The sequence below is a fragment of the Meles meles genome, chromosome 4 (genome assembly GCF_922984935.1).
Source record: "Meles meles chromosome 4, mMelMel3.1 paternal haplotype, whole genome shotgun sequence".
Lineage (NCBI taxonomy): Eukaryota > Metazoa > Chordata > Mammalia > Carnivora > Mustelidae > Meles > Meles meles.
In genome coordinates, this window is record NC_060069.1 from 67064784 (window position 1) to 67078471 (window position 13688).

General features: G+C 41.7%; 1 protein-coding gene across 4 annotated transcripts in view; it reads left to right on the forward strand.

Annotated features, from left to right (window-relative positions):
- Positions 1-13688, forward strand: part of TNIK (TRAF2 and NCK interacting kinase) — a 396851-nt gene that overhangs the window by 224012 nt on the left and 159151 nt on the right. For all 4 annotated transcript variants that reach the window (XM_046001979.1, XM_046001980.1, XM_046001982.1 and 1 more), the window contains exon 3: positions 4185-4241. In XM_046001979.1, the coding sequence (XP_045857935.1) occupies positions 4185-4241 (57 nt within the window). The remainder of the gene's footprint in view (positions 1-4184; positions 4242-13688) is intronic.

Sequence of the window (13688 nt, forward strand, 5' to 3'; positions counted from 1 at the left end):
AAAAAACTTTAACCCTTAGTCTCCCTTTAAAATCCACCCCCCCACCCCAGAATTAAAAATGTTTTTGTCTTTGGCTGAATATGCATTCTTAGATTCAAATTTAGATGGTGTCTGTGTTTGTATTTTTCATAACTTCATAAATGGAAATAAATTAAAATTAGGAGTAATGTTAAATTTTCACTTTAAAATTTTCCTATGATAAAACATCCTGCCCTGTTGCCTTGCCCTCAAACAAAAAAAAAATTTTTTTAAATCCTACCCGACATAGAGATGAACGGTTCGATGTTTAACTCTAGTGAAGTAAAATATGAAAAGAAAATTTGTTTAAAAATCTCTTAAAACTTTCATAATAAGAAGTTTTATTTCAAGAGCTGGATGGCAGAAGTGGGAGAGAGGAGAACGTGTCCTGTGTGTAGGTTCTCATTAACTGTGAGGTTTGGGCCTCATCTCTAAAAGGGTATCGGATTAGGCGCCTTAGGGGCTCTTCCAACTCAATTTATTTGCTATTTTATGAAATTGCTTCTTTAAACAGTGTCCGAACAATGACTGTGCCTCAGGTTTCTAGTGATCTTTAGGTCCGCTGCCTCCTGGCTATTCCCTCAAAGTCGGCCTTAATCTGGATTCTAATTTGGGTTGACATTCTCCAGTGATGTAAAAGGCACCTCATGGTAGGCGGCCTCCTTTGTGGCCCTCCTCTGTCAAAGGTTGACAGCTCAGCAGCCTTCCTATTCCAGAGTGCGGGGGATGTCTTTGCCTGGGACTGAGCTGAGGCTGCTAATTGTTCCATCTCCAGGATCTCATTTAAGCCCGAACTGCCATCCTGAGGTGTACTATTCAGTCATCTGTCAGAGCCATCCAGAATGGTTCTGCAGCTTGGGAGTGAATTGAAAATGGGAGACAAGTAGGTTATTCTCTTTCGCAGTATTGCCTTCGATGACATTATTAGCCGTTACTAGAATAAAAACAAAGACAAAAACAAAAACAAAAAACAACCCAACATCATACCCTCCATTCAAAAAAGTAGCAGGTATTTCATTTACTTCTCTCACACCAAGGACTGCCCCATGCCAACTTGGGTTTGAAATCTCAAGTGGATCATTTGTATTCTATCTGCTCCCTGGCCTCGGGCCTGGGCCAAGGGCTAGATGTGCTGGGCTCCCAGCCCGCTGGTGGAAAGAACTAGGTGTTGATGTGTCCTTGTAACAAACTATTCATTCCAAGAGGATTCCCTGTTTCTTAAGGAGTTAAAGATCAAATGTAGTATTTCTCAAACTGTGTATCAACAGAGATGCCTCAGGGGCCCCCAAAGAGGAGGAGGAAGATGTGGTGGGCAGAGCGGATCAGACTTTGCAGGTCAAGCCCCTGCTTGAACCAAGAGGATTCCATTTAAGATTTATCTTCCTTTTCGGTGGGGGTGGGGGGATCCAGGTTCTGTTGCAAATGAAGTCAGAAGACAAGAAAGGGAGAGTGGGAAGGAAAAACAGAGAGGGACAGGGGGGACCGTTGGTCCTTTGGGCTCAGTGCAGTCATAGAACCACGGACATGTTTGTTGGTAACACAGAGGGGAACAGGGATTGACAGTGAGGTTTCAGAGGAGGTGATACTTGAGTTGAATCTAAGAGGACTGAGTAACTTTACCGCGGATTCAGGAGGAGAAGGGTATCCTGGACCAAGAAAACACATTACCAGAGAGGCAAGAAACAATATTGTACAGTGAGAGAACACAAACATTTTCGTCTCAAGGACCCCAGAATGAGAGCAGTGGATATGGCAGGGAGAGGGCCAGGTCGCAGGTGGCCATACAAGCAGGTGTTCGCCTTTACCTGGCTGTATGAAACCTGTAGCAGAACGCAGGGTGAATCCGCTAGAGGACACCCACCAGATGCTCTGTATTTGTCTTCAGTTTCCCTACCCTCCTCTAGTGCTTTAGTAGAGAAACCGCCATCGTTTGAGGTATGATTGCTGGCCCTTACGTTGAAGACTTGAGGCAGCCGTCCCCTGAACAGCGCGACTTTGGACTGTATAGGTCCGCGTAGAGCAGATTTTTTACAGGACATACTGTAAATGTATTTTTGCTTCCTTATGATCTTCTTAATAACATTTTATTTTCTCTAGCTTACCTTATTGTAAGAATACAGTATATAACACACACAACATACAAGGTATAGGTTAATCAACTGTTTTATGTTAGTGATAAGGCTTTCTGTTGATATTAGACTAGTAGGAGTTAAGTTTTTGAGGAATCAAAGTTGTACATGGATTTTTGGTGGCAGGGGGGTCAGACCCCCTAACCCTCACATTGTTATTCCTCACAACTGTATTCCCATAGAAAAGCTGCTGATTCCTTTGCCAAGGTCATCATTGCAGCATCCTAGACTCTTACTGGGACATGGACAACTTGGGAAGTCATTCAGTGCAAATCAGCAGAGGGCACTATTGCTACTTCTCCCTGGTGTGAGAGTAGCTCTGCAGGAAGGTATTCCTGGCCTCTGGAAACTGCATTGTTCCTTGGTCTTCCTTGAGGTGGAAAGGGGTGGTGGCAACAATGATACCTTCTGCCTCCCCCAACCACGGAGCCCTTTCCCCCCATATTCTGCAGACAGGGCCCAGATGAGTTACATCACTTGTCCCCAATGAACCTGTTGGGCATGAGCAGAACCTGGACAAGAATGAGGCCTCTGGAATTCTAGTCCAGGGCTCTTACTGTCTTGAAAGTTGAAAGAGGTAGGAGGGGCCGTGCCCTTGATCCTATTGAGTTATGGAGTTGATACCTCCTTCTTTTAGCTCTTTCCTGACCAAGGAGGAGGGGGAGCAGAATGGGAGGTCAAAAGGTGAAGGGAAGCACTACCAGAATCAGAGTCAATAGGTGTAAAAAACTGAGATACATGAGACGAAAAGGCACACACAGCACCAAACCTATCACCTCTTCCCAGCTACAAGCATCCATGCCTCCATCCCCATAACCATACCACTCTGGCTGTGGGGTGAGCACCCACCATTCCAGACACTGGAATACAATGACGAGACATGGCCCTGGCCTTCACGAAACATATAAGCTAGGAAGAAAGACAACATTTAACATTAATCACAAGACAGGGTCATAACTAATCGTTGGCCACATCTGCGGACACCTCCCCTGTGCCGGGCACTGTCACACACTGCAGCTACGTTATCACATTCAGTCCCCACTGCAGTACCAGGAGTCAGGTACCACTGGCTCCATTTTTCAGATGAGGAGTCTGAAGTCTGGAAGGTGAGGGAAGGTCAGGGGACTGGTCTAAGGTCATGCAGCTGGCATTTGAATCCAGCTGATCTTGGAGGTATATTACTGGTGATAGCAGTCCTAGCCGAAATGTTCTTTAGAGGTCACATATAAAATGCATTTAGAAGTAACGCACATTGACCGTCCTCACTACCATCTGAGAATTGCATGTAGTTTCTCAAGGAGCAAGTGTTTCTCAACCAAAAATTCAAGAGAAAGCTTCTCTTCTGGCGTTGTCCTCTCACCACACCCCATGCTCTTCTGCTTCTGTGCGGTTGGCACTCTGTGGTGGTTCCAAAGACCAAGAGGCCTGCCTTGGGCCAGCGGAGGCTCACCCTCAACGCTGCCTCTTTGATCACAAATTTGGACTTATTACTATCTGTTTTATTTCAGGCTCACTTTTAAGATAAGGATACATCTACGATCTCAAGCAAGGGCAGAATCCTATCCAGTTGAGACTGTTACAGTCCAAGATATTTTCATAATCAAGGAAACTAAAGTTTCCTCACATATTGAGTATTTCCTGACAAAGGAGATACTTATGTCCCCTCCACCCAGGCCTACGTCCCCTTCCTCCCACGCAAGCCCTTACCTACCACCTCGGAGAGAAGATAGAACCAAATTATTCAATGTTACCTTTTTTGGTTAACTCAACAATCACCATGAAAACAAACCCAAAAACAAAGTGATGGGGATGTTTTACAAAGTAAACACTGAATGGAAATTGATCCTTAAAGCTTTTAAGATGTGTGTGTGTGTTGAGGGGGAAGGTGCATGCCTGTGTGTGTGTGTGTGTGTGTGTCCGTTTTCCCCAACTGCATTTTGTTACAATGATCTAGGTAATTGTTTGCTATGGGTGGAACTGAATGTGGATATTGTTTATCAAAACTAAAGCCTTTTATTACTTTTTTTTCCTTTGCAGGGTCGTCATGTTAAAACGGGCCAGCTTGCAGCCATTAAGGTTATGGACGTCACAGGGGTAACGTATCTTTATCTTGCCATCTCAGTGGCTACATATTTGTGATGGAGAAATTAGTGATAAAAAAATCATTTTTCAGAGATAGAATCTTCTTAAACATCTAAGGTCTTTCCCCGCTGAGCTTAACATAAAGCAGTTAAGAGTATTGAACAGCTGACTGAGAAGACCACGGATAAATCACCCTAATTAAATTAGATACCCACCCACTGCCTTATGTAGTTAGAGTGGATAATGTGTGTTGAAAATTTACATAAACACAACCACGGATATTTGCATATGAAGACGGAACACGGATTTGAAGGTATTAAAAGAATAATACTGAGATTACACAGAAGAGATGGGTCTTAGCAATTTTCCCAAAGGTCCACCTAACACCGGAGTAGAAAAACTTTGGGTAGCTACTGCAGCTTGATTAGGAAATTTCACATGAATATTTTCCTCCTCCAAAATATCGACCAGATAATCCCCACCAACCAAAAATTCTTATTATTATGGAGCAACACTGAAATAAAATTTCTGCCTGGTTGATCAAAAGCAATCGAAGGAATAGACTTTATTGTAAATATAATCTCATGCTTTCAGTCCTTTTTGCTAGGTTTATTTAAAATATTTTAATGCCTTTTTGAGAGTATAGAGCAAAAATCAGACTTGAAAGGACTCACTGGACATCAAAAGCATGTTAATAATTTTCTATTGTTCTGGGGATTTTTCTAAGATGTCTGCCTACCGTACATAAAAGCTAAAAAGACCAAAGTCTTCTATTCAGCCCGGAAGTGGTTTATTCAATGTAAATAGACATAGAATGAATGAATCGCACCACAGTATCAAGAACCAACATCCAAATTTAAAAAGGCAAGCAATATATCTGCCTGTCAGATTTCAGTCCGTGTCTCTTCTGGCCCAGTCTGTTACCTTTGATAAGTATATATAACGTATAGTACACGTCTCCCGTAATACTAATTTCACTAATGTTCATTGTACCACACATTGTATTGACTTCCTTTCCTTACCTATTACTGATCTGAATTTGTCTTTAAATTATATATCTTCTTCACCAGCAGAAAATTATCCCCATGTTTACTGGCATTAGATAAAGTACTACTTCCTTTTATTTGTCCTTTTATTTGAATAATGTATTTGATAAATCAATACAATACATTTTTGATCTATAAATACAATAAATACAAATAAATTCGTTATTCAAATTTCAAAGGTTGCAAATCAGTTCAAATATTTGATCCTGCTAGTTTATTGATTCACTTGGCCTTTACTGAATAAGAAACTGCAGGTATTTTATATTAATTACGTTTAGGTTCTGCCACCTGAAACAGAGAACTCAAAATAACAAAGGCCAAAGCGTCTCCCTCTCTGGTGTTAAAGGAGTGGGGAATCTACAGCCCCAGGTTTATGGCAACAATGTGACCACTTGGCTTCCACACTTCAGGTTCAAGGTGGTTTTCCCTTTCCATGGATCCCATTCTTTGGCAGCACGAAAGGGAGAGTGACTGGGTGGAAGCAGAAGGGTACAGAAAAGAGCTTCTTCCATTAGAATCTTTCCTACTTGTATACGTTTCTATTTAACTTCTGCTTTTGTTGGCTCTACCTAGCTGCAAGGGAAACTGGGAAATGTAGTCTTTTATTTTCCCAATTGGTACAGTTAGGTGCAATTAAAAATATGGTTTCACTCATATATGGAACACAAGGAAAAGCATGGAGGGCATTAGGAAAAGCAAGGAAAAACTGAAGAGGGGGAATCAGAGGCGGGAGACGAACCATGAGAGACTGTGGACTCCAGGAAACAATCTGAGGGTTTCAGAGGGGAGGAGGGTGTGGGGATTGGGTAGCCTGGTGATGAGTATTAAGGAAGGCACGGGTTGTAATGAGCACTGGGTGTTACACACAAACAATGAATCATGGAACACTACATTAAAAACTAATGATGTGCTATGTGGTGACTAACATAATAAAAAAATCGCATACTGTTAGTTGTGGAAGGAGAGTGGGTATTGGTGTGATCAGTTAGCAGATCTAACACAAAAGTCAAGATCAGGTACTATCAGTCTCTACAGAAAAATCCATTATAAATATGTAAGTCTTTTACAAAGGTTTTATACACAAAACAAGTCAGAATTTATTGTGCAGTTCTGCCGAAATCATGATATTCTATTTTCCTTAGATTGACTAGGCTCTCCACATAATGCGGTGCACTTGGCAATTTAACAGTTACTGGGTGTAGACATTGCAAGACATTCATGCTGGAAAGTTCTGTTGTGTGGTTCTGTGGAACTACAGTGATTTCTACCATTAATCTCAGTGCTCAAAGTTGTAGGTTGATGCATAAAGTAGGACTTGAGAGCACTGACTACTACTGTCATTGTTTCTGGTTCTATTTTTGAGACTTTAAGTTGCTTGAAGAACCACTTACTCTTGTTAGACCACCTTGCTTTAAAATCAACAGAGCTATTTATCCCAGCATATGTATTTTCAGTTGAAGGAGTATCAGTTAGCCTTTCTAAACTAGGTTCACAAGATAGCAAAGCCCTGCAGAAAATGAAAAAGAGAGACTCTTTTCTCAGCCTCCCAGAGGATGGTACAGAGCTAAGGCTGTTGTCAGGACATAGGAAAGTCAGTCCATTGTGTACAGGGGATGCTTTATGGGACTTGGACTTAATTTTCTTAGGGAACCCTTGTTGAAAAGGCTGGGTAGTTTCCCTGATTTATACACATCACTGACTGTTTTATAAGCACTGACCCTTAACAAAGATAAATACAAGCCTCACATCAGGAGATAGTTTTCTCAATTCCCATGATGTCTGATACAGCATCAAATGACTCTTGTATCACCCCTACACGTTACAGTCAGCATAAGATTTCCTTTGTGAAATTTGTGTGGTAGCCTCGGAAAACAATCTATTTCATTTTGCCATGTTGTCTTTTGTGTATTATGGAATGCTGTAAAAGCTTCTTACCAATTATTATAATTGTGCTCATTATAGCTGCTCTGCTAAAAACTGAGATGAATTCTCAGAGGTCGTCTTTGTTAATTGTTTGCAGTGATCTACTGCAGTTACTATAGTTGATTGTAATGAAATTGATAAAACCATAAGCATGAAATCAATTTTTAGATTATTGTTTTGACTCTACACCACTTCCTCTCCCCCCCCCCCCCTTTTCTCCTAATAGAAACTAGCCACAGAAAGAACTGGATATTATGCTTCTGCTCTTCTGGTTTTAGAGCTGAGACACTTCCAAATTTGCCAATATTTGCTTCAGAATTAGTACTCCAACTCAGACTCAGTCTTTGAAGTTGTTTTAGTTCCTGAAATAATTATGAGAATTTCTTCATTTCGCAGCTTTCTGGGGATTCCTTCCCAGCTGGGTTTGTGTACTCCAGATTTGCCTACAATATCTAAACAAAACTGGGCCCTCTCGGGTAGTGTTTCTCAAAGTGGACTACCAATGTCCGTGAACGGTCAGCCCTCCGGTGGTATTTATGAGAAATGCAGATTTCTAGACCTGCTGTATAATTTCTGGGTGGGGTCTCTGAACCCGCCTTTTTTACTAGCCCCAAAAGGAACTCCAAATTCCTGAAAGTCAGAGGGGCACTTTTCTAGGCTTTTTTATTCACTGCTTCCTGGCCACCGTATGTGAAGGGACTGTGGTTCTTTGATAACCCTGTAAATAATCCTCATTTTCATTTGGGTAAAAATTCCTGGTGTAAACTAGTCCCTTTGCAATGATACCTTGAAGCCCACATAGGACTTAAGGAGATCCTAACTTAGTATCATAGGTTCTCACCTTTACAGAAATTGGTTCTGATCTTATTACTCAGCACAGCTTGAGTTCTAGTACGCAAAGCCCACTCAAACCAAATGAAGCTAAGGATAGAATTTACTAGAAGTCAGATGATGTGATTAGGAACGTTCTTTCTCTCCATCACTTGGCTCTGCTTTCTTCCCACCAACAGTCCAAGTCCATGTTCTGATGGCTTCATTATTGTTAGTCCCAGCCAAGTGCCAGTCCGAATATCAGCTTGGGTCATGTTCCCAGTCCTGAACCAACCCTTGTTTTCCTTCCTCCGTATCTGGACTGGGTCCCTGACCCTGGAACCTAGAAAGACTAGGGTTGGAAAGGATGATTCCTTAAAGAAAAGCAAGAGACATATTTGAGAAGAGGGTGGGAAGGTGGCTGAGTAGGCAAAACGAGGAGAATTACACCACTGTGATAGCAAATATCATTGTAGTGAATGTGCTTAAAACCGATGTGGTCCTTAAGTAGAAAACCTCTCCGGGCCCTTTGTAATATTTCAGCCAAAAGTAGTGACAATGGTAACTAACATTGGTGGAGTGATTATTGTGAGCCAGAACTCTTTTAAATCCTCCTGTATATTGATTATTTAACCCTTTCAGCAATCTACCAAACAGCTTCCATTAACAGCACCATTACAGACGTGAGAAGACCAGACATATTAAGTATCCTGCTCAGTGTAACATGTACGTGGGGGGTAACTATTTCCGCCTGAGCATTTTATTTTATTTTATTTTTTAAAAATTTTATTTATTTATTTAATGGACAGCAATCACAAGTAGGCAGAGAGGCAGGTAGAGAGAAAGGGAAGCAGACTCCCTGCTGAGCAGAGAGCCCACTCGGGGCTCAATCCCAGAACCCTGAGATCATGACCTGAGCAGAAGGCAGAGACTTAACCCACTGAGCCATCCACACACCCCACAGCCTGAGCATTTTAACTCTATCCTCAAAGTCCATCCTCTCCACCACATTGCTGTAGATCTCCAGTTAAGATAGAAGGGCACTTAGTGTTTAATTTAGTGTGAATTTTTCCATTAGTTTATTCAATAAGCGTTTACTAAACGTTTGCCTACCAGGAGGATCCATTTTAAACCCTGCTTGACTGCGTTTCTATTTCTGTCTTGCCTGCTGAATTCCTGTAACTGAAGCTGATGACCAGGCTCCAGCTCTCTTTGAGGAGTAAGGAAGTGGTCTCCCAGGAGCCTCTGGCAGAGGGCTTTGCACATAGCTAATGGGTTCAGTGGATGTTCGCTGAGATTGGACAAAAAGAAAAAAAAAGCGTTTAATCTTGAGTCGTTTGTAAGAGTCAGAGGACACACTGCTCCAAGCAGGTTTGGTTCCTCCCTCCCGAAGAGAGGCCATTCGGTGGAGTGATTGGTAGCACAGAACATAGCATTATTAATAATAATAACAACAGCAACCATGGTCAAAATAAAAATGGCTCCGTACTTATCCTGTGCCAAACACTGCTGTACTTTGTTAACCATATGTTAGCTCATTGGATCCTCGAAACAGCTCCCATTAGTGGACACTGTTACTGTGTTCATTTCATGAATGAGTGATTGAGGGCATGAAGAGCCTGAGTAACTGGCCCAATCCCCACAGATAGTAAATGGCAGAGTTGAAGTTCACATTCAGCCAATTAGGGTGTCTCCACCCTCCCCAGAGCCCAGTTGTAGGAATGAAAGATGAGGGCATACCCCTGGAGGTTGGCCTGCTGACTCAGGTAGAGCTCAGATCACACTGTACCGCCCTCCTTATGGACTGGAACCTTGGGCGGCTTTCAGACCTTGCTGAATCTCATTTTTCTTGTGTGTTAGTATAAATACACACATCACCAACTTGTGTTGAGGCTAAAATGATATAATTTTTAGGGGCTGGCACATAACAGGTCCTCAAAAAATGATACTAATTATTAGTCCTGGAAAGATCCAGTGGGTACCTGAGTGGGGCAGGCAGTTGGAATGGCAAGAGGATGTTCAAGAGTACCTTGAACTTCTGTCATTAGTAGATGAGAGTGTGGGGATGGCAGTCTGTGCTATGAATGATGCACCGTCCCTGGGTTAGCTACTCATTAATACGTGTAAATAGTTTGACTCAGCACTGTCATCACCAGCAAACATTCACTGAACCCATTAACTATGGGCAAAGCCCTCTGCCAGAGGCTCCTGGGAGACCACTTCCTTACTCCTCAAAGAGAGCTGGAGCCTGGTCATCAGCTTCAGTTACAGAGTTATTAATCTTCCCAGGAACAATATTAGCCTCACCCCGAGCATACACAAGATGACTTCATATAGAGCAGGATCTAGGAGAGAATGTTTGGCTAGATTCCTCCAGAAGCTGAAGACAGAAGCCATAATCAGTCATTCATTTATTTATTCATTTAGGGACGCATGGGTGTGCTGTGTTCTAGAGTGACAGCTGTGAGGAGAACGGACGCGCACACCGTCTTCTGGAATCTTACATTCCAACATGCATAAGAGACATTTAACAGACAGTTGAACAATGACTGGATCACAGTTCTGATGAACTTTTTATTTATTTATTTATTTATTTTTTCCATTTTATTTATTTTTTCAGCGTAACAGTATTCATTCTTTTTGCACAACACCCAGTGCTCCATGCAAAACGTGCCCTCCCCATTACCCACCACCTGTTCCCCCAACCTCCCACCCCTGACCCTTCAAAACCCTCAGGTTGCCCCAACCTCCCACCCCTGACCCTTCAAAACCCTCAGGTTGTTTTTCAGAGTCCATAGTCTCTTATGGTTCGCCTCCCCTCCCCAATGTCCATAGCCCGCTCCCCTTCTCCCAATCCCACCTCCCCCCAGCAACCCCCAGTTTGTTTTGTGAGATTAAGAGTCATTTATGGTTTGTCTCCCTCCCAATCCCATCTTGTTTCATTTATTCTTCTCCTATCCCTCTACCCCCCCATGTTGCTTCTCCATGTCCTCATAACAGGGAGATCATATGATAGTTGTCTTTCTCCGATTGACTTATTTCACTAAGCATGATACACTCTAGTTCCATCCACGTCGTCGCAAATGGCAAGATTTCATTTCTTTTGATGGCTGCATAGTATTCCATTGTGTATATATACCACATCTTCTTTATCCATTCATCTGTTGATGGACATCTGGGTTCTTTCCATAGTCTGGCTATTGTAGACATTGCTGCTATAAACATTCGGGTACACGTGCCCCTTCGGATGACTATGTTTGTATCTTTAGGGTAAATACCCAGTAGTGCAATTGCTGGGTCATAGGGTAGTTCTATTTTCAACCTTTTGAGGAACCTCCATGCTGTTTTCCAGAGTGGTTGTACCAGCTTGCATTCCCACCAACAGTGGAGGAGGGTTCCCCTTTCTCCACATCCTCGCCAGCATCTGTCATTTCCTGACTTGTTAATTTTAGCCATCTTGACTGGTGTGAGGTGATATCTCATTGTGGTTTTGATTTCTATTTCCCTGATGCCGAGTGATGTGGAGCACTTTTTCATGTGTCTGTTGGCCATCTGGATGTCTTCTTTGCAGAAATGTCTGTTCATATCCTCTGCCCATTTCTTGATTGGGTTGTTTGTTCTTTGGGTGTTGAGTTTGCTAAGTTCCTTATAGATTTTGGACACTAGCCCTTTATCTGATATGTCATTTGCAAATATCTTCTCCCATTCTGTCAGTCTTTTGGTTTTGTTAACTGTTTCCTTTGCTGTGCAAAAGCTTTTGATCTTGATGAAATCCCAATAGTTCATTTTTGCCCTTGCTTCCCTTGCCTTTGCCGTTGTTCCTAGGAAGATGTTGCTACGGCTGAGGTCGAAGAGGTTGCTGCCTGCATTCTCCTCAAGGATTTTGATGGTTTCCTTTCTCACATTGAGGTCCTTCATCCATTTGGAGTCTATTTTCGTGTGTGGTGTAAGGAAGTGGTCCAATTTCATTTTTCTGCATGTGGCTGTCCAATTTTCCCAGCACCATTTATTGAAGAGGCTGTCTTTTTTCCATTGGACATTCTTTCCTGCTTTGTCGAAGATTAGTTGACCATAGAGTTGAGGGTCGATTTCTGGGCTCTCTATTCTGTTCCACTGATCTATGTGTCTGTTTTGTGCCAGTACCATGCTGTCTTGATGATGACAGCTTTGTAATAGAGCTTGAAGTCCGGAATTGTGATGCCACCAACTTTGGCTTTGTTCTTCAATATTCCTTTGGCTATTCGAGGTCTTTTCTGGTTCCATATAAATTTTAGGATTATTTGTTCCATTTCTTTGAAAAAAATGGATGGTATTTTGATAGGGATTGCATTAAATGTGTAGATTGCTTTAGGTAGCATAGACATTTTCACAATATTTATTCTTCCAATCCAGGAGCATGGAACATTTTTCCATTTCTTTGTGTCTTCCTCAATTTCTTTCATGAGTACTTTATAATTTTCTGTGTATAGATTCTTAGTCTCTTTGGTTAGGTTTATTCCTAGGTATCTTATAGTTTTGGGTACAATTGTAAATGGGATTGACTCCTTAATTTCTCTTTCTTCAGTCTTGTTGTTGGTGTACAGAAATGCAACTGATTTCTGTGCATTGATTTTATATCCTGACACTTTACTGAATTCCTGTACAAGTTCTAGCAGTTTTGGAGTGGAGTCTTTTGGGTTTTCCACATATAGTATCATATCATCTGCGAAGAGTGATAGTTTGACTTCTTCTTTACCAATTTGGATGCCTTTAATTTCTTTTTGTTGTCTGATTGCTGAGGCTAGGACTTCTAGTACTATGTTGAATAGCAGTGGTGATAATGGACATCCCTGCCGTGTTCCTGACCTTAACGGAAAAGCTTTCAGTTTTTCTCCATTGAGAATGATATTTGCGGTGGGTTTTTCATAGATGGCTTTCCCTACACTTTGTGTAGGCTATCCCTACACTTTGAAGAGTTTTGATCAGGAAGGGATGCTGTACTTTGTCAAATGCTTTTTCAGCATCTATTGAGAGTATCATATGGTTCTTGTTCTTTCTTTTATTAATGTGTTCTATCACATTGATTGATTTGTGGATGTTGAACCAACCCTGCAGCCCTGGAATAAATCCCACTTGATCGTGGTGAATAATCCTTTTAATGTACTGTTAAATCCTATTGGCTAGTATTTTGGCGAGAATTTTTGCGTCTGTGTTCATCAAGGATATTGGTCTGTAGTTCTCTTTTTTGGTGGGATCCTTGTCTGGTTTTGGGATCAAGGTGATGCTGGCCTCATAAAATGAGTTTGGAAGTTTTCCTTCCATTTCTATTTTTTGGAACAGTTTCAGGAGAATAGGAATGAGTTCTTCTTTAAATGTTTGGTAGAATTCCCCTGGGAAGCCGTCTGGCCCTGGGCTTTTGTTTGTTTGGAGATTTTTGATGACTGTTTCAATCTCCTTACTGGTTATGGGCCTGTTCAGGTTTTCTATTTCTTCCTGGTTCAGTTGTGGTAGTTTATATGTCTCTAGGAATGCAGCCATTTCTTCCAGATTGTCCAATTTGTTGGCGTAGAGTTGCTCATAGTATGTTCTTATAATTGTCTGTATTTCTTTGGTGTTAGTTGTGATCTCTCCTCTTTCATTCATGATTTTATTGATTTGGGTCCTTTCTCTTTTCTTTTTGATGAGTCTGGCCAGGGGTTTA